This window comes from Heloderma suspectum, chromosome 1 (genome assembly GCF_057233095.1).
Source record: "Heloderma suspectum isolate Gila_16-S chromosome 1, 16-S_ref, whole genome shotgun sequence".
Classification (NCBI taxonomy): Eukaryota; Metazoa; Chordata; class Lepidosauria; order Squamata; family Helodermatidae; genus Heloderma; species Heloderma suspectum.
The window spans coordinates 78,133,925-78,160,448 of record NC_139458.1 but is presented as its reverse complement, the minus strand read 5'-3'; the positions used below and the strand labels follow the sequence as shown (position 1 = coordinate 78,160,448).

The 26,524-nt window shown below is 42.4% G+C and overlaps 1 protein-coding gene across 23 annotated transcripts in view; it reads left to right on the top strand.

Annotated features, from left to right (window-relative positions):
* The window catches only part of RAD51B (RAD51 paralog B), a 575,587-nt gene that overhangs the window by 294,765 nt on the left and 254,298 nt on the right, over positions 1-26,524 (top strand). For all 23 annotated transcript variants that reach the window (XR_014789909.1, XR_014789878.1, XR_014789868.1 and 20 more), the window contains one exon: positions 7,849-7,967. Coding sequence is in view for 18 of the 23 variants with exons in the window: in XM_084848233.1 (XP_084704359.1) it covers positions 7,849-7,967 (119 nt within the window). In the remaining 5 variants the exon portion in view is untranslated. The remainder of the gene's footprint in view (positions 1-7,848; positions 7,968-26,524) is intronic.

Below are 26,524 nucleotides of genomic sequence, written 5' to 3'. Positions count from 1 at the left end.
CTTGTGGGATTTGGAAAAACGGCAAATCCAGATGATGGGTGAACAGAAGCAAAGAATGATATGGCATAACAGCTGAGAGAGACTGGCGTGGGAAAATGAAATGCTTTACCCTGAGGTTTTCAGCATAGTGTGCTGAAGTAGTTTGCATTGGCACTGTCCATTTCAGATCTCTCTTGTTCCTTACTCAAACCTTAAGGGACATAAATACATGTAATTCAAACATTCCACCCCTCCACTCCCCCACAAACACCATGTACAATATGCTTATTACCATTATATTATCTCCTAAGGGAAGAACCTTACATGATCCAGTAGCAGCTCATACGAATACTATCATATAAACTAATTGTGAACTCAGTCCTTCAGGTACTGCTCCTTATGTAGCCGAAATTGGACCTCTCATGCCCAAGAGGGAGTTATCAGCAGGCTTGGGGGAACCCAAAAATGTGCCAAAACATCTTTAGAATCTCCTCCCCCGCTGCAAAACAGCTCAGTGAGGACTGAGCATGCTCAGTGGGCACATAATGGTGGTTGAATGTTGCGGGGGGGGGGGGCGTTGAAAAATAGTGGGAAGTATCAAATGGAGTATCCTGAAATAGGATATGGCTGGCTGGCTAGAACCCTGAACAGAAGAACTCCACACTGCAACATTTTGTTGCAGGTCCCACCTGTTGTTTTTTTTTTTAATTTAGGAATGCTATTTGGGCAAGTACTTGTGTTCCAACTCTGACTTGTTGCAGGAGAAACAAGCCAGAATTCTGGTTTAGGACATCATGATAAGCAACCCTAGGACAGAGCATCGTTGAGTTTTTTAGCTGCTCCCGCTGGCAGGAAGAGCCAAGCAGTAGCAGTCAAGCCGCAGTGACTAGCATGCTGGCTCATTCATAACAACCCAGGGGATTTTTTAAAAAAAGAACCTGGTTTGTTGCATGTGAATTGGGCCATTGTGTACTTGTCCACTGGCAAGAAATACTTTTTTTTCTTTAAGGATAAATATGTAACTATGATTTTGCTATGGAAACTATTTTGTACTACAAGAAATAACAATGAAGGGGGGAAACACAATTGGATAATGGGTGCAGAATTCTAACAACAGAAGAATGAAACAATAGTAGAGAACATAGGAACGTTATAGAGACAGTTTTGCAAGTTTATGGTTAGAATTTTTCATCATGTCTAATAGAGAAGCTGAGGAAAATACTGAATTTGATCAATAGCAGTGTGAGTTCTTGATGAGAGGAGAGACTCTGTCGTCTTATACATTCTTGCACTCCACCACCATCACTGCTGCAAAAGCGGTACAACAGAGTACAATATTTCCAGAAAAGGAAGCCCACTGGAATATTTATTATTGTTAAACCAGAGAAGCTTTTTTTTAATGAAGGGAGACAATCTCATCAATTCCTTAGGTTTGTGGTTTTCTGCAACTCCTAATCTCATCCTGTCTCTCTTGCAGTAAAACTACCAGCTGCCTTCCCACCTCCACAGCATCAATGAAACATGACAATTTTATTCAAGGTTGGTGCATCTAGTGGATCATCTGGCCAGGATTCAGAACAGCTGGATAATTTCATTTTTTTTTTCTTTAATAGATGAGAGCCTAAGTACAAGCTTAGGGTCTTTCTCACTGAAGAGCTACAAAATAAAATGGAATCAGTATGAACTCATTGATGCCAGGAGTTGAGATTCCCTAATGCAAAACATGTTTATGACATTGAACCTGCAAGCCAGTTCCAAGGATCCTGAAATTAAAAACAAAACATCATCTGACCGACCCTTAGAGGATTCTTAATTACTGTCCTTAATACTATCAAGATCCCAAATTATTTCTCTGGGTGGAGCACAGCTTAGATATTTCTGTTGTTTAAAGAAGTCTCATAAGTCTTACTAGCAAGGAGGGGGGGATCTATTTATTTAAAAAATCTGTTTACTATAGCACTATGTTTATTCACATGTTCTTTAGCATGGTGATCCAAATGAGAAAGAATGAACAAAAGCCAGCACATTTTTTAAATAATAGCTGAACAAAACTATGGTAGTAATTAAAAATAAATAAATTTAGGATCCTTTGTTACTATTGAAATGGGAATAAGTAATAAAAGGCTGTTAAAATAACAATTTGTCATGCATTTTACTTACAGCTGATGTTGCCTAAAGTATAATGGCACTGTAACTATCACCCAGAATCTGAGAAACAATGTGTCTTTTTGTTTCCAGCAGGAACTGTTGCATAATCAGTGGTCATAACTCAGCTTACATTTCTTCTCATTCAACAAACACATGGGTTTGGGGCTGCTCATCAGTAGCTTTGGGGTTTCTCAGGTTAGTCAATCAAGGGCAATATCTAATACTGCCACTGTGCTCCCTCTCAATCTTGCACAAGTGGGACCCACAACTTATACAACAGAAAGTAGCAGCTGGATTAGGCCTGCGGACTAGAAGTTCCCATCCTTCACCTAAAGTGTATCACTGAAATTTAAAAAAATTAATAGAAATCTGCGTAGAGGGAAACTGCCCTTTGCTGAGTGGGGGGTCGGGGGAAACTGCTTTTCTAGCAACTGCCAAAAAGAAGAGGAAACTAGGATTATTTTTGCCTGGTTGGTTAGCAGTCCTACTCCTACATTCTTGGAACTCTCCCTCCTACAATAATAACAATATTATTAATTCAATTTCTCTTCTTCTTCCCAAGAACTGTCTCAAAGTGGTTTTCAAAGTAAACCCAGAGTGACTGTGTTATATTTGGCTGCAGCCTGGGTCAGCTTGTTATTATCAGCTGATGCTTCCCATGGTATGCTCACTGACCATATCTAGGCAGAAAGAATGAATGGCTGTGGGTGAGCATCATCCTGATGTTTCAAAGTGGGGAAGGACTCCCCTTTGTGGATTTCAGTGGTAACACGTTGTACCCCTTTGGCATCAGCAATGTCTTGGGGAAATGCTTATTTGTATTAGTAGTATGCAGCTCTGAATTGTTTATCATCAAGCTGTTTTGTTAATATTTGGTATTGGCAAAGTCTACATTAGCAGGATGAGAAGTATCTGTAAAATGATCTAAATTTTGCCCTTCAGTATCTCCATAGAACATAGTGGATTGTCTGGGAAGCAGGTGGTGTGGAGACAGAACTTCTCGCAAAATTCAGTTTATCTGAACAATATGTGCATCTTTGTATCATTAACTGATCCCTTCCCCCACTGTGTTTTATTTTTCACAAGATAATGCAGTGCAAAGTGGTTAGTTATCTATCATTTGTGATTTATATGTAAAGTGGTGGCATGCATGTTTGAATCAATTTCTGTATATCCCCCAAGTATTTATGTATTAGTTACACATGGATGGCCAGTGGAGCATGTGCCATGTAATGGGTACAGAATGCACCTTGGCCAGCCAGACAAAGGCAATGAGCTCATCAGTTTGGACATCATACACACTTCCAGATCAAACAAAATACTGAGAAGAGGCAAAAGAGTTTGAAATTGAGAGACTGAAGAGTGGGAGGAAAAATAAATGTGAAGGGCATCATGTTTATGTAGACATGGGTTTTTGTGGCTCTTTTAAAAAATGTCTCCCCCATTAAGTTATTTTGAGTAGCACTGGCCCCTTATTAAAAAGATGAAAGAAAGAAAAACAGTTAGTTTAAATCTTATTAATACATGCAATGATTTCATTTGCGTGAATTTGCCTCTGAGTAAAACCAGAAGTTGTGAAGGAAAAAACTGACTTCTTTTGTTTTTAGATCTGTATGCATTTTGGCACCAAGCACCATCTTAGGTGAGGCATTCCCTCCTGTGCATGAGAGAGAATGGGCAATGCCTCTTCTGAGGCCATGGTTCTTCAGCCAGAAGCGGAAAGTGAAGTATTTGTTGTATTAGGGTGCTGATTCTTTGAACATTCCTCTGCCTTCTTTATTTTTACTGTGTTTTGTAAAAAGCAGAGACTCCAAATGGGTGGGGAAACAGAGGGGCTAGATTCCCCCTCCCCACCAATTGGTTGGAGGAGCTTTGCTTATCCAAGGATGATCAGGCAAAGAATCAAGCAGTTGAAAGGAACCTTGGAGGTTATCTAGTCCAACCCCGTGCCCAGTACAGAATGGAGCTATAGCATCCCTGACAGATGGCTGCCCGGCCTCTGCTTAAATATCTCCAGTGAAGGAGAACCCACCACCTCCCAAGGCAATCTGTTCAGCTGTACTTTTTTTTTTTCAGTACAGTTAGGATTCCTTTCGAATTTATTTTTAACTCAGTATTGGACCCATTCACAGCCTGCCCTCACTTTTGAAACACAGTAGGCTTATAATTTAGCTTCCTAATCCTATACATGTTGACTCAGAAGTAACTCCTAGAAAGCCAAATATTGCTTACTCACAGATGTGTAGGCAAGGTGCTTGAGTGGGTGGTTGCTGATCAATTCCAGGCAGCCATGGATGTAACTGATCTTCTGGATCCATTCAGTATAGCTTCTGGCCTGGTTTTGAAACAAAACTGCCTTGGTTGCCCTGTGGGATGACCTGTGCCGGGAGCACAGTTGGATTAACCCATGAGCTAAGGGTGCTGTATTTATTTTTTTATTATTATTAAATTTATTAATCGCCCATCTGGCTGGTCACCCAGCCACTCTGGGTGATGTACAACATACAATAAAAACAGTTTAAAACAATAAAATACTACAATAAAAACATTTTCTAAAATACCCTAACCCACCCCAAATGCCTGCGTGAACAGCCACGTTTTTAATGCATGACGGAAGCTCATTAAAGAGGGGGCATGACGGAGTTCCCTAGGGAGGGAGTTCCACAGAGTGGGGGCCACCACAGAAAAGGCCATCTCAGGAGATGGCCTTGCTGTAGCCATCTCAGGAGGCCTAATAGCTAACCCAGGTTCCCAGCTTTTATTTAAAAAGCCCTGGTAGAACCTGACACATGAGACAAAATGTTCAGGCGCTATCCTCTCTGATCATTTTGCGAGAAAAGAGCCTGCTGCCAACATGCCCTGGTATTACAACACTGTGACCGGATTCGCACATGATCGGCAATTATGGGTGTTCGGATGTCACACTAGCAACCTATGAAGAGGATGATTGTAGATTGCTAATTGGAAGCAGATGTTACAAGCATGCCAGAAGCAGTGCACTCACTCACTTCTGTTTGTGCCCAGCACTTTGTGGGTTAATTAACCCACGATTTTGCATTATGTGTGAACTGGGTTAATAGTTGTAAGCCTCCTTGGGAGGGCTTCTGCTCTGAAAGGCGGCCAAGAAATAGTTTTAAATAAATAAATAAATAAATAAATAAATAGGTTGCTGAGTTCCATTTTTTATGTCTTGGACTGGGCATAGTTTCCCACATTATCTGGCACATGTGACACATGCACACCCTCAGTAGTGTATGTGTGTTGTACCTGTTGGGTGGGAGCAAGATGGGAGAACCTGCAGATATTTGCTCGATCTTCTGTAGCATCACAAAACTGTCAGAAAGTATACAGATGAGACAGACAATAATCGCATGGAAACAGGAACCGTTAGGTGGGCAGAGACCATTTCAAGGTGTGATGATTTTGTTTCATCACCCAGTAGAATGGTGATGAAGGGTAAAGGAAAGACTCGTAGGGAAATTAACCCTGAATGATGGTCCTGGTAAATTAAGACAGCTCAACAGACTGGTCTCTTTTTTGTCCGTTTCCTAGGATAAAATGACATTTAACTCCAAATAAGAAAATACTTTCAGTGAAGTGGAAGATGGAGCAAGGGAAGGGACGTGTGTCCGAATACACTAACCTCTATTAATCTTCTTTCATGATCTTATTAAACTTCATTTCAAAGTTAAAATAATAAAATCATTTTTAAAGCAGCATATTTGAGTGCCTATCTCTTTTCCTGCCCTTTCCAATTTCCTGCCCCTGAGACATCGCTTGCCGTCTGGTGTGCAGTGCAGGGAGAAGGGGCAATGCATCTGGCTGTCAACTGTTGCTGAACTCCCCTAGGGAGCTGTTCCGTTTCCTCCATGGCTCACATTGCCATTTCCTCCTTTGCTTCCCTCTGTTTTACACAACATGTAAAGAGTGCAGAAGGCATATAACATTTCTCTGCGAGGGATTTCACATACACACCCCTGGCTACCCTGTAAAATGGAGGTTGCCTTACCCTTAAACAACTAGCTTACACTAAAGCATACATATGAGCAACTCTGCAGAGGGGAGTTTATCTGAAGGTTGGTCACACAAATAGTCCAGCAAGCAGTTGTCAAGGCAGGTGCTGCTGTAGCCTGGTACCACAAGCTTGCCCCTCAGAAATAAGGGCAGAATGATTTATTTACCTGTTCTCTTCCTAATCACTGTGCCCCTGAACCTGCCTCCCCTGTTCACTCAGGATACCTGTCCACATAAGTGGGAGTCCTGGGTGTGTACTGGAATGTGCCATGAAGTCGAGAGGGTAATGATATATTTCCTCCACTTGGATGCTGTGGATTAACCATTTGTTAGCCATTTCCATCTCCATATTGCAATTTCCAGAATGTAAGAAGCGATAAGTAGTGCAGAAATAAGAACTTTGGGAAGTTTGGTATGGACTTGAACAAGAACCCCCTGGTTTTCTGATGTCAGTCTATTTATTTATTTATTATATTTCTATACTGCCCAATAGCCGAAGCTCTTTGGGCGGTTCTGTTTGTTATGCCTACTCTTTTAATGATGAAATGAAAAGTCTACAGTAGTAGTTGAATGGAGAATCCTAACTTTATTTCATATGATTGTGAGCCTTGTCTTGTTGGAAGATTTGGGTTTGGGGGAGGGGGAATGGACATGAGTGAAAAGTGAAGAAGCCCTTTAAAGAGGAGAAGAGAAAACTCTTCTTAAGTATAAGGTTTATAGAAGACTGGACCTACCTTCATTGTATTATGGATAAGAGAAGGAGACAAAAAAATCATCTGCACTTAGTATAAATGTAAGAACCACCATGTTTAGAGGTAATCCCAAGAATCCACTATGCATTGGCCACTTTTAAATTAATTCTCCATTTATTTATTTATAAACCAAGAAGATTTGTGTTTGCAGTGAACTGCTAATTCAAAATGTTAATCATAGCTTGTCAGACCATGGCTCAATCCACTTATTTGTTTATTTTTAGCAACGGTATTCTAAATGGTGATCCGTGGTTGTGACAAACACTTCAGGCAACTAGTTTGCCATGGATTCAGTTCTGTCTGCTGAAAGAAAAAGAAAAAAACAGCAGCTAGCCATGGTTGCGAATCCAGCGTCCTCTCCAGGCAATCTGAAGCAGCACAAGGTTCTTACACAGAGCTTTCTCCATCCCCCCCCCCCCCCACACACACCACTTTCAATGCTCTGGTACTAAAAACTAGAGAATTGCCCTGCTTCCTTCTTAGGACCACTTTCATATATTACAAGATTCCTACACAGAAGCTTCTGTGTATGGGACTGAGGCGTATGAGTACAATGTTAAGGAAAACAGTGATCTTCTGTGAATTGTATAATATCATAGGCGGGGATTTGTGAGAATTGTGGTCTTGGCTCTTCCATAAGAAGGTGTTCTGATGCACATTGCAAGTCTCCCCTCTTTTATGGGACACACTGGTGCAAGCTCATTTTGTCTGATATGACATGGGAAGTACAAGCAGCTCTCTTACTGTGAGAATTAGTAATTACCATTAAAAAAAAAGTCTAGATGAAGCTATCCATAATAAGTATGCCCAGCATAATGTGAATATGTTATATTCCTCCTTTTTGGTTTATCTCTGTTGTATTATCTTGGAAAATACATTGGACTCAAAGTATGAGCTTTAATTTTCCTTCAATTACAATAATCCAGCATTAATGCTCCAGTCATTTTTATTCTAGGATCTTCTAGAAATGGAGATGGAGAGTCTGGCTATGTGACTGCAGCACTGGGGAATACATGGAGTCATAGTGTGAATACAAGACTCATCTTGCAGTATCTGGATTCACAGACCAGACAGGTGAGGAACCAAAGGAGGCATGTTATTCTTGTAGCCATGTATCCTGGGCTCTGCTTGAGGTCCAACAGGCCCATTCTGCTCAGGGAATGTACCCTAAGTTGTAATTCTCATGTTTCTATTAGGTGATACAAGTGAGGATTCTGGGGGGAGAAGGAGGGGGGCAACACCTCCCCCCCCCAGCAGATCAGTCACTGTGGGCGTGACCTCAGAGCCCATTTCCCCCCTCCTCCTACATTTGCTCTATCAGTAGAGGGAGAACTCAGCCTCTCTTTATCTACAAAAACAATTGTGGGAGGACATGCTGTTCCTGAATTTCTGCAGTTTCCCTTAATTCCTGAAATTATTGTTGGAGAGGGGGAATGAAGTCAAACACAGTGAATTGTCTTTAAGAAAAATCCCCCCACCCCCACCCTCCGTGATAATTTTGGTGGCAGAGGACTTGGCCTGCCTTCATTTCCCTGTTCTCTCTTTCACCCCAGTGAGTGAAAACTAGTGCTTGTGCACTGCTCTCTGCTGCTTGGGGTTTGGGGTAGTTTGACACGTGCTCTGTCTTCATCCACAGCATTTGTGGTTATGGGGATGGGATATGGGGGAGCAGGATGTGAAGGCCATTTCAACCTCCCATTATTTTTCTTCAGTGGGTGCTTCTGGACAAGGCTTTTATTGTGCAATTGCCCTGCCTCATTCATAGAATTTTAGAGGGGGCCAAACATCGTTGACTTCCACTTGTAATCCTCATGTGATATCCTACCACTTCCCCATCTCTTTTTTTACCAGAACAAAATCCACTAAGGAGGAAAAGGTGGAATAGCTGCACAGTGCTTTTGTTTGGTTGCACTAATAGCTCTCGAACTGGAAGCACCCAATGTTAGAGGGTCTCTTTTTCATTGGCAGACGGGCTATTTTAGAGTTCTGGGGCAGCTTGTTAACCAAGCCGTCGTTGCCAGGTTCACACAACATGGCAAGCTGTGCCGGCAAGGATAATTATGCAAATCCCCCCAGCACACATGGCAGAAGAAATAAGCCACTGTGGCTTATTTCCCCCACCGTGATTGTGCAAACCGGGCCTCTCTCTTACCCAGTCCTCTCTCCCACTCTGACTGTTTCATATTCCACATGTGTATATCTCCTTTAAAAATAGATCTATATATGTAATGTGTGAAAATATGATATAGGAAAGGTTATGCAGCCATCTATATCTGGAAAAGGGCTTGGAACATGTAGAAATATGTTTCATTTTGAGAAATGGCTGTCTGTGTTATCCCTCTATCCTTTTGCAACATTTTCATGCATCTTAAGACTATATAGGGTTAGCACCACAGATATCTAATACATTACCAGGGCTAGTATCATTCTCTGTTCCTTGGAGATAAACTATTTGGTTACCTGTGTTCTTAAATGGCCCATTTACATTTTTCAAATAAGTTCTTAAATGGGTCCTCTTACATTTTTAACTGTTACATAACCCATTTTAACCTCTTACATAAAATAACTGCGATTTATTTAAGCACCGTAGGATTTAGCTTATTAAATTGGAAGGGACTATCTGCTTTTCTGTGGTAGTTGTAGGCATAGACTTTTAGGAACTTTTGAACATTATCTTATTTTTCCTGTAATTTGATGTCAAACATCCGTTTTACATTTTAAGAAGTAAATGTTTATGTTTCTGTAGCTATTTGCAAGTAGAGTTTTATCATCTCCATCTGCAAACACAGCTTTCCCTTCCCTTGCATAATAAACAGCTCCCAGGAATTAAAATACACCCACCATTTTAATGGACAAATCTCACAATTTCAAGTGATGTCTTTGAAAATATTTTGTTGCTTTTGTGTGTGTGGGAGGAAAGATTTATTTTTGAAAGGGAACAGTGAGATACAGAAAGACAAGATTACAAGGGCACACTTTTCAACAAGCACTTTATTTCATTTTCTTCTTTTGGTGTTTCTATTATTACATTCTCACTATCATTGAATGTAATTTTTCAAATAGCTTAATATCCCAGTTTTACCTCAAGCTCTCTAGATACAGGGTGAATGTTACGCTACTGTTGGTAAAGAACACACACTGTCTGAAATTCCACAATGTTCAAAACCTTTTAATGGTATTTTGTGATATAGGCCCTTGCTGATAGGAAGAGCCTTCAGGCTCAGATGCTTTTGATCCTAAGTCTACTGGTTCCTTTTCTGTAATGGCTGGATATTTCCTGAGCATAGCCAGATCTCCTTGGAAGCTGCCATAGGATAAATTAAGCAAATGGCTTAATTATCCCATGTTTTCTTTTCTTTCCTGTGGAGCTTATTGTCAGGGAGGAATATTTAGGATTAAAGACACATAAGCCCTATTCAGGCATTAGTTGAGTGAAGAGCTTATGGTTATAGCGGAGCTGCATATTTAGTTTCACCCCTGAGGTTGCATGATTCCCTCCAGTCCCTCATGTGTTGAGGGATAACTTCTGCCATGGAGAGCCTTTTCCATCCATCTCCCCACATGATTTAGAATTCTGATCTTCTAGGATTCTAAATTGCATGGGGAGCCTCCAGGGATACAAAAACTCCCTGCTACAGATGTTCATCCTCATCACATCAGGGGTTGGGGAGGAGTCATGCAACCTTGGGGGCGGGGCTAAACAGGCAGCCCCACTGTATCCATGTTGCCGCTTCACTCAAATGACACATGAAGAGGGATATTGTCAACAAATATCACAAGAGCTGTAGATCAGCAATTTTCTGCTCTAGATATGAATTTGAATCATGATGTAAGAATATGCTCAAGATTTCCCTGGCCTACTGATGCCAGACATAACTTTCCGGGTGTCCTTGGTTACAGAACAGCTGGTTTTACCTTTGTCTGATTAGTGCTATATAAATAGCATTCCAGTATTCTGACTGTCACACAAACATAATCTTGAGTGGTGGTAGCAGGGGATGGCTTATGTTTAAAATCTAAAAGTGACGTTGTTATCGTCTTTCAACAAAAGTCTTACTAACTCTGAAAAAAATGTTTTTACACTTATTACTTTTCCACTTCTTTTTATATCTTTATTCATTTTTGGGTAAGACACATTCCTTGCTCCATGCCTTCAGTGAGGGTTTGACTTTTTTTCTAAAACCAGTACTCCCACGTTAACTGAACATTTGTTTTGCAGTGGGCATACAAATCAAAACAGATAAGAATGGTAGAGGAGGTAGGAGAATTCAGTCTAATGTGTGCAAGGAGGCATTATATTAAGTAGACTGTTGTACTTAAAACTAAGATAAAAGCAAAAGGAGGGAAATGAAAGATGTGCAGGGAGGCAGAATAACAAGATAAAATCAGTTCTTAAATTAAGGAATATTATTATTTATATGAGTATTTATATGCTGTCTTTTTGCCCCATATGAGTGTAGGCAGTAGAGAGGTTCAGATTTCCAATGAGATGTGAAGATGTTCTGATACTACAAATGACATGACAGAGGAGAACCCAGCTGTAATGGGCAGGCTGAGGCTGTGCAATAACTATAGAAAAAGCAGGCCTAACAAATATCTAAAAGAGTAATTTGGGATGCTGAAAAAGATCTGGCGTGCTGTTGGAAGGTGTTTTGCATATCATAAATGATATGACAGAGGAGAAGCCAATCCAGGACCACTCTGCTCCTGGGCTAATCCAAGCCAATTGGGAAAGGCGGAGGGGAGCGATGTCAACTGAGTCACATCAAGTGAGGGGTGTGCAAAGCTGGCTCCTGACTGAGCTGGCACCTGGAGGAGCAGTCCTCGAGGTAGCAACTTGGTCTGGAGCCGGCTTCCCTCTTGACTTCCCTTTCCTGATTGGGAAAGGCGAGGGTGGGGAGCAAGGCAGGCTCCAAACTGAGCCTCTGGCTCAAGGAGCGCACCTTGAGGTATGAGCTCAGTCAGGAGCCAGCTGGTCCTGCCCCTCACTTTCTTGATCAGGGAACGCAAGGGGGAGGCAAAGCCCACCAAGCTACCACCTCGAGGAGCTGCTCCTTGAGGCATTGGCTCGGTGCAGTCAGAGAGAGATGAAAGGGGAGCGAAGCCAACTGATCCGCAGTCCTAAGGAGCACTCCTCGAGGCGGCCACTCAGTCAGGCGCTGCTCTCCCGCCCCCTCTCTGTTCTTTGGAGGGGAAGGGCATCATCCGAGGCCTTCACAGACCCAGTCGGGAGGACCGGCAGGGCAAATTCAGCTCATGGGTTGGAGCCCCCCATTCATTTTTTAGAACTTTTGTGGCGAAAAGCCTGCTTTCCCAATGCTGTTATCTGGTATGCAAGAAATGAGGGCACTATGAGAAAGGGAAAAAGTCTAAAATCCCACATGAAGATCCTAGTAGGATGAACCGAGTGCTCTCTTATGGCCTGAGTACCACATGTGGATGGTGGTAGATACAAGAATGTTTGCTGGAAAACATTCAGCTCAGCCCTATAAAATAAATATGGGTTCAGTCTGGCTAATGCTGTCTACAGTTACTATGACACTTGCCATGAGTGATGATGATGATGATACACAATGAGTTCAGTGTTGTTATAAAGTTTAAATGACTATCTAAACGTTATGGGATTTGTTTTTTGAGTATCTGTTTCTTCTGTTTCTGTATGATAATGCTGAAGTTTCCAAGGCCAGATAAGAAAGACTTCCTTTTCTTTACTACACTTTTGATGGTTCCTGTTTTCAACTTTTTTTTTTTTCATATTTTCCAACTATGCTTAAGTATTATGCAGCTTAAGTAATGTGTAGTATAACTTAAGTGTGCATAGAATTTCAGGCTTGGAGTTGCAAGCTGCTGCACCCTATCTTTAACATTGAGTATAGTTGTAATTAGCACGCTCCGGGAGAGAGCGCAGGACAGGAAGGCCTGGCGTGCTATGGTCCATGGGGTCACGAAGAGTCGGACACGACTGAACGACTGAACAACAACAACAATAGTTGTAATTATTGTTTGAATAACAATTAAGATGTTTACAGTTCAACATTTCATAAATATTTTAGTGTAGTAAAGTAAGTTTATGCAAATTGCACATTTTTCAACGTTTCCCCAAATTTCCGTTTTAAATGAAAAAACCAAAACATTTTCCCCATGGCTTCAAAATGTCTGGAAATGTTGCATCTCTGTTATATACAGATCATTCACACTTGCCAGCAAAACCTAATTTGGAACCTGAATACTTCCTTCCCTATCAGTTTACTCCCTACTCTACCATAGTGTTCTTAATTTACTTTCCCCTTCACTGTCCTTTCCCCTTCACTTTGAATTGAATAATACTGAACTTACAGTGTCCAGTTTAGCAAGTATGGGACTGTAATAGTTTCATAACATTTTGGTTCTTCTTATTTGGAGATTCCATTTAGTTCCCCAAATATTTTGTTCAGTCAATAATCATCTATTAAAACAAGGGTAGGGAACTATAATCGGTGGAGGGCTGGATGACTTCCCCCCCTGCACAGCAAAACCACCCCAACCAATTGGGGGGTGGGGTGAGGTGCCAGGCAGGGGAATCTCCACTCTTATGATCACTGATCAGAGACACTAGCGGGGATTCCTCTCCTTGCTAGCCTTCAGGGGTGGGGCTTGGGGGAGGGGGGGGCTTACCTGAGGCCTTGTGGGCCAGATGGGCCAGCCTGGAGATTCCCCATCCCTGCACATTAAAACATACAACGTGCTTATCTTGATACAAAAGTGCTCTATGTACAAGTAAAAACAGTTTTCATTTAAGTCCATGGTCTTTTTTCACTATAACTGTTTGTAGGACTCTGTCGGAAAGAGACGGGACTTCCATGTCCCCTTGACTTTCTATAGTGTTATACATAACAGTATTAACAGTATTAACAAAGCAGGCCCCTTCCAACCTTATGATTCTATGAACTCTATGAACTCTATAAATCAGGGAAAGAGTAAAATGCTGTTATATTTCAAACAATATTGTTTTGCTCTCCTCACTTCTCTGAGCACAGTAAGTTTCGGGGGGAGCCTTTTTCTTGCCAGCTAGCTGCACAAACTCAAGGTTGTTTCTCCTTGGCTGCATACATTCACACAACCCCGCCACATGTGCACACAGGCAGATCACTCATTTCAGTCCCCTGTTGTAGGTAGATGTGACTTGCACCCTTAGTTATAGGAGCATCAGCTGGAGCATCATTAATGAAACATTTTTAGCTATTAGGCTACACAAAAGCCTTGAGAGAAGGTAATTTTGTGTATCCAAGGGGTAGCAATATCGTAATGAGTCTGAATTAAAGATCATTCATTTTGAGTCTGAATGAAAAATGGATTAGACGTAAACATTGCACTTACTTGCAAGGGACTGAGCCTACTCCAGTTCACATTTGGAGAGACTAATTTAACAAGGCTCATTAAACAAGGGGGTGATGCCTTCTTCCCAAATAAGCATAGAAGAAGCTGTTTGATGACTTACTGATTTGAGATTGTTGTGGGTAGCAAAGGACAACATGGCGGCCCCTTGTGGGCTTCTTACTTCTGTGGGAAGATGAGGCTCACATGGTCCCAACCTCAGCCTTTCCCCCCTTGGTTTACCTGACATGACAGTTAGTGGCTAATTAAGCCAGCCATCTGTGTGGAGGCCTTAATTGCTCCTCCCCTCCCCCCCCCTTTCAGAAAAACTCACTATCTCAATATTTGAGATGCACTAAGTGAAAGGAGTGTAGCAGGGAAGAAAGGGAGACACTAGAAGACATACTTAGGGTCTTAAACCATTGCTACAGAGCTATCTGCAGTGTATGTTGATTCACGTTGCGGTTGTTTATCAAGGTTCAGTCCTAATGGACCTGTGTGGGATGCGTGTGTAAAAGAAGCATTGTCAGAGCTTTGCAAAATGGTTGGATTTATGTCCTACTCCTCTACAGAAGGGCTTTTATAGAGGAAAAATGTTTACATTATTTTTAGCTGTCTTTGATACTAATCCATTAGCCACTCGGGTATCAGTGGTGAGCTCTTTATAAAACCTGAATTAGAAATTACACTAAATAAAATGTAAAAATGATGCAGTGGTATTGTTTCATATACTTCTCCCTGTTTCCCTCCAGCAATTGTTTGTATTAATTTTATGTGGAAATTATATTGATATAAGGCACTAGTTTGGTAGACGTGACTGTATTTTATAAACAATAGAGAAACCAAAGGCTGGCTGGGTTTATTTATTTATTTATTTATTTAGAAGATTTATAAACCACCTTTCAAAATACAATACTTTCTCAAGGCGGCTTGCAAGAAGTGAAAAGAGCCAGTGTGATGTAGTGGTGAGAGTGTTGGACTCAAGAGACCCAGGTTCTAGTCCCCACTCTTCCATGAGTCTCACAGGGTGACTTTGGGCCTGTCACTGACTCTTAGCCTAACCCATCTCACAAAGTTGTTGGCAGAATAAAATGGAAAGGAGGAGGATCTTTTGCGCCACCTTTGGCTCCTTGGAGGAAAGGTGGTATAGACATTTAATTAATTAATATTAAAGCCCCTGTCAACATTAAAAACAATGAACAAAATAACAAAAACAATAATATGCAAAAGAAGAGCAGTACATAACAATAAAACTGAATCTTTTATATAATTTTAGCCATCTATTCTTTCCATAGGATCTAAAAACAGAGCCATTGAGAACATCAATAAAACTCTCACCTACAGTTTTAATTAAAAGCAGTCTGAAACAAAAACTTTTCAGGGCACTGCTAAAAGAAAATAAGGAGGGGGCTAAATGTTATTCCGGAGGGAGGGAGGGAGGGAGGGAGGGAGGGAGTTCCATGGCCTCAGAGCCCCCATGGAGACTGCCCCTCCTCTTGTGCCCACCAGCCTAACCATTCCTCCTGGTGAATATACAAGCAGGGCCTCCATAGATGATTGTAATGCTCAGGCAGGTTCATTTGGGTCTAGGCGGTGCTTTAAGTAACTTGGTCCCATGCTGTTTATGATGTTAAAGGTTAATACCAGCATTTTGAATTGGGTTGAGGTGCTAATAGTCAAGTTGATGCAGAATTGGCCCACATATTTGGCCTCTACCAACATAAGGGCTGCTGCATTCTGAACCAGCTGAAGCTTCTAAACCATCTTCAAAGGCAGCCCTACTTTGAGTGCATTATAGTGGTCTAGTCTGGATACAAACAGGGCATGAGTAACTGAAGCAAGATGTGACGTAGGGTTGTTGCTGGTATATCAGTTTAAGTGTGCATGTTTAGACAGGAAAAGCGCTTTAAGTCCCAGCATGCCCCAGCCAGCTTGACAGTCTGAGGCACCCTAGGAGTTGTAGGACCTTTTCTGTCTAAACATACATAGGATTGAGCCCTAAGCTGATAAAAGGCTCTGCTAGCCACTGCCGTCACTTGTGCTTCCACCGATAACACCAAGTCTAGAATGACCCCCAAACAACAAATGTTGTCTTTCAAAGGAAGTGCAAACCCGTCTGGTACTGGTTGTGAATACCTCTATCTAGAACAACCACTTTCCCAATGCACGGTACCCTCTGTCTTGTCAGGATTACATTTCAGCTTGTTTGCCCTCAACAACCCCAAAAACTGCCTCCTGACACCTGTTCAGGAGTTCCACAGCCTCCTGGAGATTAGTAGATGGAAATGACAGATAGAGTTGCATGTCATCTGCATACTGATATGCAATTTTATATGGAATTTATATTGATGAAAAGCACTAGCTTGGCAATGTTTTATCTGCAACAAAGAAACGAGAGCCTCTGGATGGCATCTCCCAGCAGCTTCATATAGATGTTTAAAGAGCATGGAGGACAGAATAAAAACTTGTGGCATTTGAGGGGCCCTAAGATGGAACAAAATCCCTAAGTACTACCAACTGAGTACATCTTGCCATTGACCAAAGTCATCAGAAAGGACCAAAGCCATCAGAAAATTGCGCTTCCTAATCCTGCCCAGCAAGAAAACCCAAAGGGATATCATAGTCAATGGTGTCAAAGGCCTCTGAGAGGTGCAGGAGAACCAACAGAGTCACACACACCCTGGCCATTCCCCAGCGTAAAGCATCCGCCAGGGTGACCAAGGCTGTTTCCGTCCCATAACCTTGCCTGAAACTAGACTGGAATGGATCTAAATCAGGGATGCAAAAGATTTTTGGGATAGGGGATGGATTGCACCCCCAGGCCCTCCATGGGCCACACCCACTCATGGCATCACCCTGCGCATTTTCACTTTCTCTGTGCTGAGGAGAGGCCTGGAGTTCTGTACCTCTCAGCACAGACAAAGGGACTCAGCAGTCATTCCCCCTAGTGTGGGCAGAGTCCCCAAATTCGTCCCCCGATGGGGACGACAAGCAGTGTACAAACAGACTCAGCCAGTGCTGAAAGGACCAGCTGCTCCTGCCAGCATTGGCCAAGTTGAGCACTTCCTTCACATGCCTCTTGCAGTCTCATCAGGAACAGTGAGAGAGGTGTGGAGGAAGACTCAGCTGGTGCTAGGAGAAGCAGTTGTTTCTCTCAGTGCTGGTCATGTGCCCAGTTTTTTGTGCTGCTTGTCATCCTGATGGGGATATCAAGCTGCACATGAACCAGCTGAGTCGGATGCACTGGCTGAGTCAGGTGCCACTTCCGCACACCTGTTGTTACCCTCACTGGGGTTACTCCTTCCATCCTGCTGTTATCTCTGATCTCAGGAACCCCAGCAGGCTCTGAGCCAGATTGTGGAGCTTGGTGGGCCAAGGGTTCTGCACCTCTGATCTAAATAATTGCTTCCATCCAAGACTGCTTGGAAGTGAGATGCCACCATCCTCTCCATCATCTTACACAAAAGTGGAACATTTGAAGCTGGCCTAAAATATTCTAGGAGCCTAGGCTCCAAAGTTGTCATTTTTTCCAATAAGGGTCTCACTGCTGTCTTTTTTTAAAGGCTATAGGAATTAACCCTTGCCTCAAGGAAATAGTTGATATGATATCCTGGAGTCTTTGCTATAGACCGGGTGAAAATACCTTCAGTTTTCTAATTATTACAAAGGTTAAAAGCCAGACTATGTGGTTAAAAGCCAGAACAGGTGATTATTATGTTATTGTGTGGTTTGGCTTGATCCTATGCTTGTTATCAATACTTACAACTGATGTCTGCCATAAATATACATAGAAAAATGGGAAACTTAACCAATTTTCTTCAAGTAATGTTGTTTTGGGCCAAGAACCTCTGATTTAGTTTCACTGTTCTTCTGGAAAATGTTGGTTGGTTTGTACATCAGGCTCAAATTCAACTATTTATTTTTCTCTTTTTGTTTGTTTGTCTAGTGGCACCAGAAATATATTCCATTCAAGCCTTCAAATGTGTGTTCTCTAATATTCCCTTAGATTTTCACCAGGGAGTCATGTTTTAGGAGTGGTGGTGGAGTTTTGGAAAACATCTTGTTTTATGCTAAAATCATTTTGCAGCCTGTGCTGTGGGTGAAAATATTTATGCTGTGGTCTAGGGCTTGGAGAAATCTCATCTTTTCTTGGCTGGAGTCTGGGACTTAGTAACTTGCACTTTATATTGTTATTAGCATAAGCTGGATAAGTATGTATGTGTGTGAGAGATAGTGCCTACTACCCTTCATGAAGGATTGAGGGGGAGAGACACTGGTATGATTTCTTTCATGCTTATCAGCATAGCTGTCAACCTGTCATCACATGAAATCCCCCAAGCACTTACAGCTTGTGAGGAAGAACTATAGAATGGTTTGCTTGAGATTATGAGCTATGGACTCGGATGTTGATTTGCTTACATGAATATTTATTGTTGCCCAGCAGAAGCAAGCTTAGAATGCTACATACGGACTGACAAAACTCATCAAGAAAGGGAGGAAGAAATTACAGAGAACAGTATCTATAACTGTGACTCCAACTATACAAAAACACAAACAAAAATACTGTATTTATTTATTATTGACATTTATTTCTGCTAAAACTCTATCAAGGTAGCATACAACAATTTAAAACAATAAAGCCCTAAAACAATAAGAACAAGAACATTAGAAATAATAAAAACCTGAAACATTAAAACTATATATTTTAAAAAACTACATTGAAAAGGTGAGTCTTTAGGGAGCACGTTCCATAGTTTGGGAGCAACAGAAAGAAAGCCCTTTCATGCATGCCCAACAAATGGGCTTCTGAAGGTACTGGCTTCCTCAAAAGGACCTCTCCTACAGTTCTTAATACTCAGGCAAGTGCATAGCAAGACAGGCTGTCCCTTTATTTATTTATTAATAAACACAGCATACATTCTGCAAACATAGATTATGTTCCTGGCTGCTTCTGGAAATCCACAAATCCGAGGACCTTCAAAGTGCTCCTTATACCATTTTCAGGCTTACATTGGGACCTTTTGCTGTGTAGGGAGAACATGGTATGACTTAGTTCCTACATAATGATTTGATGGATGGATGGATGGATGAATGAATGAATATATCATGTTCTCTTTATCTGCACAATGGATCAAGAAATATTGCTGATGTATCTTGTTATTTAAGGTGCAATTCCATGCATGTTTAGACAAAAAAAGAAAAGCCTTACAACTTCCAGCATGCCCCAGCCAGCATGGATACTTGGGGCATGCTGGGAGTTTTTTTCCTATTGTAGGACTTTTTTTCCTATCTAAACATGCATAGGATTCCATCTTTTGTTTATCTACCTCCCAAGCAAGAGATCTAATATATGTTTAGTGCTTAACAAATCAGGAATTAAAGAGTAGACACTTCTTCAAATAGCAAAGGCCAAGACTCCAATCAGATAGGGTCAGAGTAATGTTCTTGGAATTCAGGCCAAACAGAAGACTGTTAACTGGTGCTGTGACTAGGATGTCCCATCTTAGGCATTTATTCACTGGTATAGAAGGTCTCATGACCAGTCTATCAGCCATCTGCAATAGATGACTAAAGGTGGGCTGGCGATTATATATCTACATCTACATCTACATCTACCTATCTACCTATCTATCTATCTATCTATCTATATCACTACCTTTGGTGCAGTGACCAGTCCTGTTATTCTTTGTAAAGCACCGTGGACATGGATGGCGCTATATAAAAAATTATCATCATTAAGGTGCTTTGAGATTACCTTTCAATTACAAATACGTTGTGTGTTAAATTGAGGTAGGGGCAAACAAACAAGGCAAGGAAATGTAGTCATGGGATTTCTGGAGTGGGGGCCACTTTTGTGACTTATATTTGTTCATCTTGCTGCTGTTTATTCTGATCCCTGCCTCCCAAAGTGTACTTGTGTGGGATGTATACTCAACATAAATGCTGCCTGTGTACCGTCTTCACTAATTGGATTGGATTTATGGCCCACTTCTTATAAAGTGCCCCAAGCAGCCACTGCTGCTGTTCTATAAAGTAGCAAAGAGGAAATCCCTTTCTTAGCAGCTTCCGTTGGATAGGGTTTTCTCATGGGGTAGTGGAGGAGGTATGATGCATTTAGACTGCACTATAAAGAATTTTATTGAATTGTGACCCATTAACCTGGTTTTAATGAAAACCTCTCTTCAAACTTAGTGAGTTTTGGAGGTCTAGTTTTTCCACTGCAGCACACACAAATAACGGTGTGATTTTCTTGTTTGGAGACCATTCTGACACGGATGAACAGTCCTAGAGCATGGACGTCTTTCACAGTATATTGTCCAGGTGTAGGGAAGTCATGTCATGTATGACTACCAATATGCCTCAGTCTTACATAGTGTGAATTTATCTCTCTAAACCTAATTGAGAACCACCCCAGACTCCTTTTAACAGAAGAAAACTGGACAAGAACATTTTCCTTGGGGTGATTTCTCCTCATTATGGTTAATTACTCATTCTTTACGCTGCTTGGCTAAACTTCCTTATCGCTGATGAGGCTGCTGGAGAAGAAATTCCCAAGATCCCTCCAGCCTTCTTTCATGTAGAATAACCTTGACAGGGTAAAGTGGAGCCCAGAATGCCTCCACTAGTCCTTCCTCTTATCTCACTTCATTTGCTTGAGACAGATGCCCAATCATTGACCTCTATAGGAAGAATGAGATTTTCCAGGTATGGGTTGCATACTCCCTGAAGAAGACTTCAGGAACTTTTCCCCAAATCTGATCAGCTGAACAGACTTATTTTAATTCTCTCTCCATAGTGATCAGTATTTGTGTGTTGGTTTTACTCTCCCTAGCATAGTTGCACTATTTATGGCCTTGCCTCTCTCCAGCTTCAGCCTGTTCCAGAAGATGACAGCCAATTCACGCTGCTTGCTCTATCCAGTCCACATACCCCTGCTGTCCTTCACAAATTTTTTCAAATTAAGAATGGGAGTTGCATCATGTAAATATAAACAGAATCCATGCACAGGCCTATGCAGGTGAGGACTGGAGTCATACATTACAATTATTGATGCTTCTTTGGTAACATTTGGCGCCCACATAAGGCAGTACAGGCAATCTCCAGGGACACCCCTCCCACAATCTGGCTCTGAGGAAGGCCCCTCTCACAGCCAGGCATTTGGGCCTGGCCTGCCATCTAGAGAACCACGCTGGCCCCCTTTTCCAGCCAACTCGGCTCTTTGGAGAGCCTGCCTATCCGCTGGCTTGTTCTGAGGACAGGTGGTCGTAGCAATTGGGGTAGGAGGAGAGGAGAGGAGTGGAGAAGTGGCCACAACTATGACAACAGCGATGGATGGGTGGGGAGATGTCGTGCATGTCCTCTCATCTCAGGCTTCAGGATTGCTTGCACCAGCCCTGGTTCAGGATTTTAACTCTTGGGGGAGGAGTGTGTATTTTGCCCATGTACTTTGGTACTAGAACAGCAGATTAAACTCCTGCTTGGTAGAGAAGATATGAGCAAACAGGGGACAGTCAAGTTTCTTGATGTGATGCAGAAGACAACTGTGTTGTTTTCCCCACTGGCTCTTTTCCTGTTTTTTTAAAGCAGCTGAAAAAACAAAATTTCTCCATCTACAATAAGAAGGGAGATTTTGGCATAAGGATTGTCTGTCCCAGACGTTTGGCACAGTCAGAGGAAAGATTTGTTTGCTTAGCAGTGGTTTTATTAGTACATGAATCTAATTGAACATTCTAAGATAATCACATCCCTTGTTGAATAGCATTGCTGATTCAGTGAATTTCTTCTCACTTTTCATCTGTCCTCTTCTATGCAAGTATAGTCACAAACTAGATAATTAGTGAGTTTGGGATTTAGTATGCAGCTAAGATTAGCCAACTGAACAAAGTTCTGTTCACCACTTTGCAATTTCCTTTGGATAAGTGTCTTATGAAAGTTATTTGTTAACAATAATGTTAATTGTGGTTAAAAAAAATTGCTGAAGCAGATTAAAAATCATTTTAAGAATATTGGGAAGTTTATTTTGTGGATTTTAAGAATAAGGTTTTATTGATAGCACCACTAGGGCCAGACCTCTGGGCACAGGTCAAGCTGCCCTGCAGCTCAAATGGCTCCCAAACAATAGCGGCAACCTCTTTCTGTATTTCCTTTCTATGTATGTGGTGGGTTTTTTTTTAATTTTTGCAAGGTAGGTATAGTCTTGTGGAGAAGCAAAGCTCTATGTGCATCAGTTTCCCAATCCCAAAGTACCTCTGGGCCCCATGTGGAGCCCAGGGGGACACTCTGGGAAATGGCACGGAAATGAAAATGGCAGGACTTTAAAATGGCAATTGGGGCCTTCCGCCTGTGGCCAGCCCCACAGGCCCCAGTCCTCAAGCGGCCCCTGCTGTTCGTGTGATGCAATATAGTGCTTCAGGGGCAAACCCCCAAACAAGCAGAAATGCTCATTTCTGGAAGCAGGGAGATCACTGGAGCACAGCCCCTTCCAGTACTGAGTGTTTCTGCTTATTTCAGGGCTAGTTTGATGGGGCAGGCCATGTGTGGAAGGCCCCAATTGGATACTGCCCATATATTCTACTGACTTTCTATGAGACTTCAACCCTTCAGCTAGGCCAGGATTTCTCTTGCAATTCTAGGTCCTAGGGTCATGTAGGTGCTTCTCCAAATTCTGTTATTAATCCTTGCTACAGTTTGAACAGAGATACAGCATCAAATAATCTCAGACTTTCCAGCAAAGGAGATCGTTACCTTGTTGTGGTGCTGGAGCTTGAGCACGTCAATGACGTCATGAGCTAAACCGTGAAGGGACACCCAAGATGGGAAGGTCATGGCAGAGAGGTCAGATTAGATACGATCCCTAGGGAAGGAAACGGCAACCCACCCCAGTATTCTTGCCATGAAAACTAAATAGATCAGAACAACCGAAAGGACGGCTAGCAGCCGATGGTGCTGGTGGTGAATGACGAATCCGATGTTCTAAAGATCAACACACCATAGGAACCTGGCATGTAAGATCTATGAGTCAGGGCAAATTGGATGTAGTTATTGGGGAGATGTCAAGATTAAATATAGACATTTTGGGTGTCAGTGAACTAAAATGGACTGGAATGGGCCCTTCACATCAAATGACCACCAGACAGGGATGGCGGAGAATTTCTCCACGAATCTTCGGGAGGCTGAGTGCCGACACATTCGGCCCCCCGAAATTGGTGGGGAAATTCTCCGCTGCACCCCCCCCCGGGATGGGACTTACCTTCTGCGAATGTCCCTCTCGGCGGCGGGTCCCGGTGGCGGTTCGGCGGCGGTTCGGCGGGGGCGGCAGCCGGTCTCCCGAGCCGCCGCCATTACAAAATAAAAAAGTAAAGTTAAAAAAAAACACCACACACTCATGATAGGCTACGTGACGATTTACGTAGCCTATCATGGCTAGATTTCCAAAGTCAGCCGTGATAGGCTACGTAAATCGTCACGTAGCCTATCACGGGTGACTTTGAAGGGGGGAAAAAAAGCGTGTACGCAAATGGTGGCGCCCATGGGGCGCCGCCATTTGCGTTCCTTAGTTTGACACGTCTAGTCTACGTAAAGATTTACGTAGACTATGGCGAAAATAAGGGAACGCTATTTGCGTTGCCCTTATTTTCGCCGTAGTCTACGTAAATCTTTACGTAGACTACCACTGTGCAAATAAGGAACGCAAATGGCGGCGCCCATGGGCGCCGCCATTTCCGTACACGCTTTTGTTTTCCTTTTTTCAAAGTCACCCGTGATAGGTTACGTGACGATTTACGTAGCCTATCACGGGTGTTTTTTTTTTTCCTGTACTTTTTTTTTCGCGGCTGGGGAGACAGGGCGCTCCTCCCCAGCCTGAATTTCGCCGGCGAGGGATGGGGCGCATCCCCCCTGGCCTGAATTTTGGCCGGGCAAGGCGGGGCGCCTCCCCACCTCGCCTGAACTTCGGGGGGAGAAGCGAAGTGCCTCTCCCCCACCGCGAAGCTAGCTGCGGGACGAGGTAAGTCCCTTTCGTCCATCCCTACCACCAGATCTACTACTGTGGACAAGAGGACCACAGAAGAAATAGCGTAGCCTTCATAATTAATAATAAAGTGGCTAAAGCAGTGCTTGGATACGATCCAAAAAATGACAGAATGATCTCAATTCGAATTCAGGGTAAGCCGTTTAACATCACAGTGATCCAAATATACGCCCCAACCACAGATGCTGAAGAAGCAGAAGTAGATCAGTTCTATGAGGATCTGCAGCACCTACTGGGTAGTACGCCAAACAAAGATGTTATTTTCATTACAGGAGACTGGAATGCTAAGGTGGGTAGTCAAACGACACCTGGAATTACAGGCAAGCATGGTCTGGGAGAACAAAATGAAGCAGGACATAGGCTGATAGAAGTTTGCCAAGACAATTCACTGTGCATAACAAACATTCTCTTCCAACAACCTAAGAGACGACTTTATACATGGACTTCACCAGACGGTCGACACCGAAATCAGATTGACTACATCCTTTGTCGTCAAAGGTGGCGGACATGTATGCAGTTGGTAAAAACAAGACCGGGAGCTGATTGTAGTTCAGATCACGAACTTCTTATTGCACAATTTAGAATCAGACTAAAGAGAATAGGGAAGACCCACAGATCAGTTAGATATGAGCTCACTAATATTCCTCATGAATATGCAGTGGAGATGAAGAATAAATTTAAGGGACTAGATTTAGTAGATCGGGTCCCGGAAGAACTATGGACAGAAGTTCGCAACATTGTTCAGGAGGCGGCAACAAAAAACGTCCCAAAGAAAAAGAAAACCAAGAAGGCAAGATGGCTGTCTGCTGAGACACTGGAAGCAGCCGAAGAAAGAAGGAAAGCAAAAGGCAACTGTGATCGGGGGAGATAGGCCCAATTAAATGCAAAATTCCAGAGGTTAGCCAGAAGAGATAAGGAATTATTTTTAAACAAGCAATGCGCGGAAGCGGAAGAAGATAATAGAATAGGAAGGACAAGAGACCTGTTCCAGAAAATTAGAAACATTGGAGGTAAATTCCAGGCAAAAATGGGTATGATCAAAAACAAAGATGGCAAGGACCTAACAGAAGCAGAAGAGATCAAGAAAAGGTGGCAAGAATATACGGAAGATCTGTATAGAAAGGATAATAATATCAGGGATAGATTTGACGGTGTGGTCAGTGAGCTAGAGCCAGACATCCTGAAGAGTGAGGTTGAATGGGCCTTAAGAAGCATTGCTAATAACAAGGCAGCCGGAGATGCCGGTATCCCAGCTGAACTGTTTAAAATCTTGCAAGATGATGCTGTCAAGGTGATGCATGCCATATGCCAGCAAATTTGGAAAACACAAGAATGGCCAACAGATTGGAAAAGATCAACTTATATCCCCATACCAAAAAAGGGAAGCACCAAAGAATGTTCCAACTATCGAACAGTGGCACTTATTTCACATGCCACTAAGGTAATGCTCAAGATCTTGCAAGGTAGACTCCAGCAATTCATGGAACGAGAATTGCCAGCTGTACAAGCTGGGTTTCGAAAAGGCAGAGGAACTAGAGACCAAATTGCCAATATCCGCTGGATAATGGAGAAAGCCAGGGAGTTTCAGAAAAACATCTATTTCTGTTTTATTGACTATTCTAAAGCCTTTGACTGTGTGGAGCATAACAAATTGTGGTAAGTTCTTGGTGGTATGGGGATACCAAGTCATCTTGTCTGCCTTCTGAGGAATCTGTATAACGACGAAGTAGCAACGGTAAGAACAGACCACGGAACAATGGACTGGTTTAAGATTGGGAAAGGAGTACAGCAGGGTTGTATACGCTCACCCTACCTATTCAACCTGTATGCAGAACGCATCATGTGACATGCTGGGCTTGATGAAGCCAAGGCTGGAGTTAAAATCGCTGGAAGAAACATTAACAATCTCCGATATGCAGATGATACCACTTTGATGGCTGAAAGCGAGGAGGAGCTGAGGAACCTCATGACGAAGGTGAAAGAAGAAAGTGCAAAAGCTGGGTTGCGGTTCAACCTCAAAAAAACCAAGATTATGGCAACCAGCTTGATTGATAAGTGGCAAATAGAGGGAGAAAACGTGGAGGCAGTGACAGACTTTGTCTTTCTAGGTGCAAAGATTACTGCAGACGCTGACTGCAGCCAGGAAATCAGAAGACATTTACTTCTTGGGAGGACAGCAATGACAAATCTTGATAAAATAGTGAAGAGCAGAGACATCACACTGGCAACAAAGGTCCGCATAGTTAAA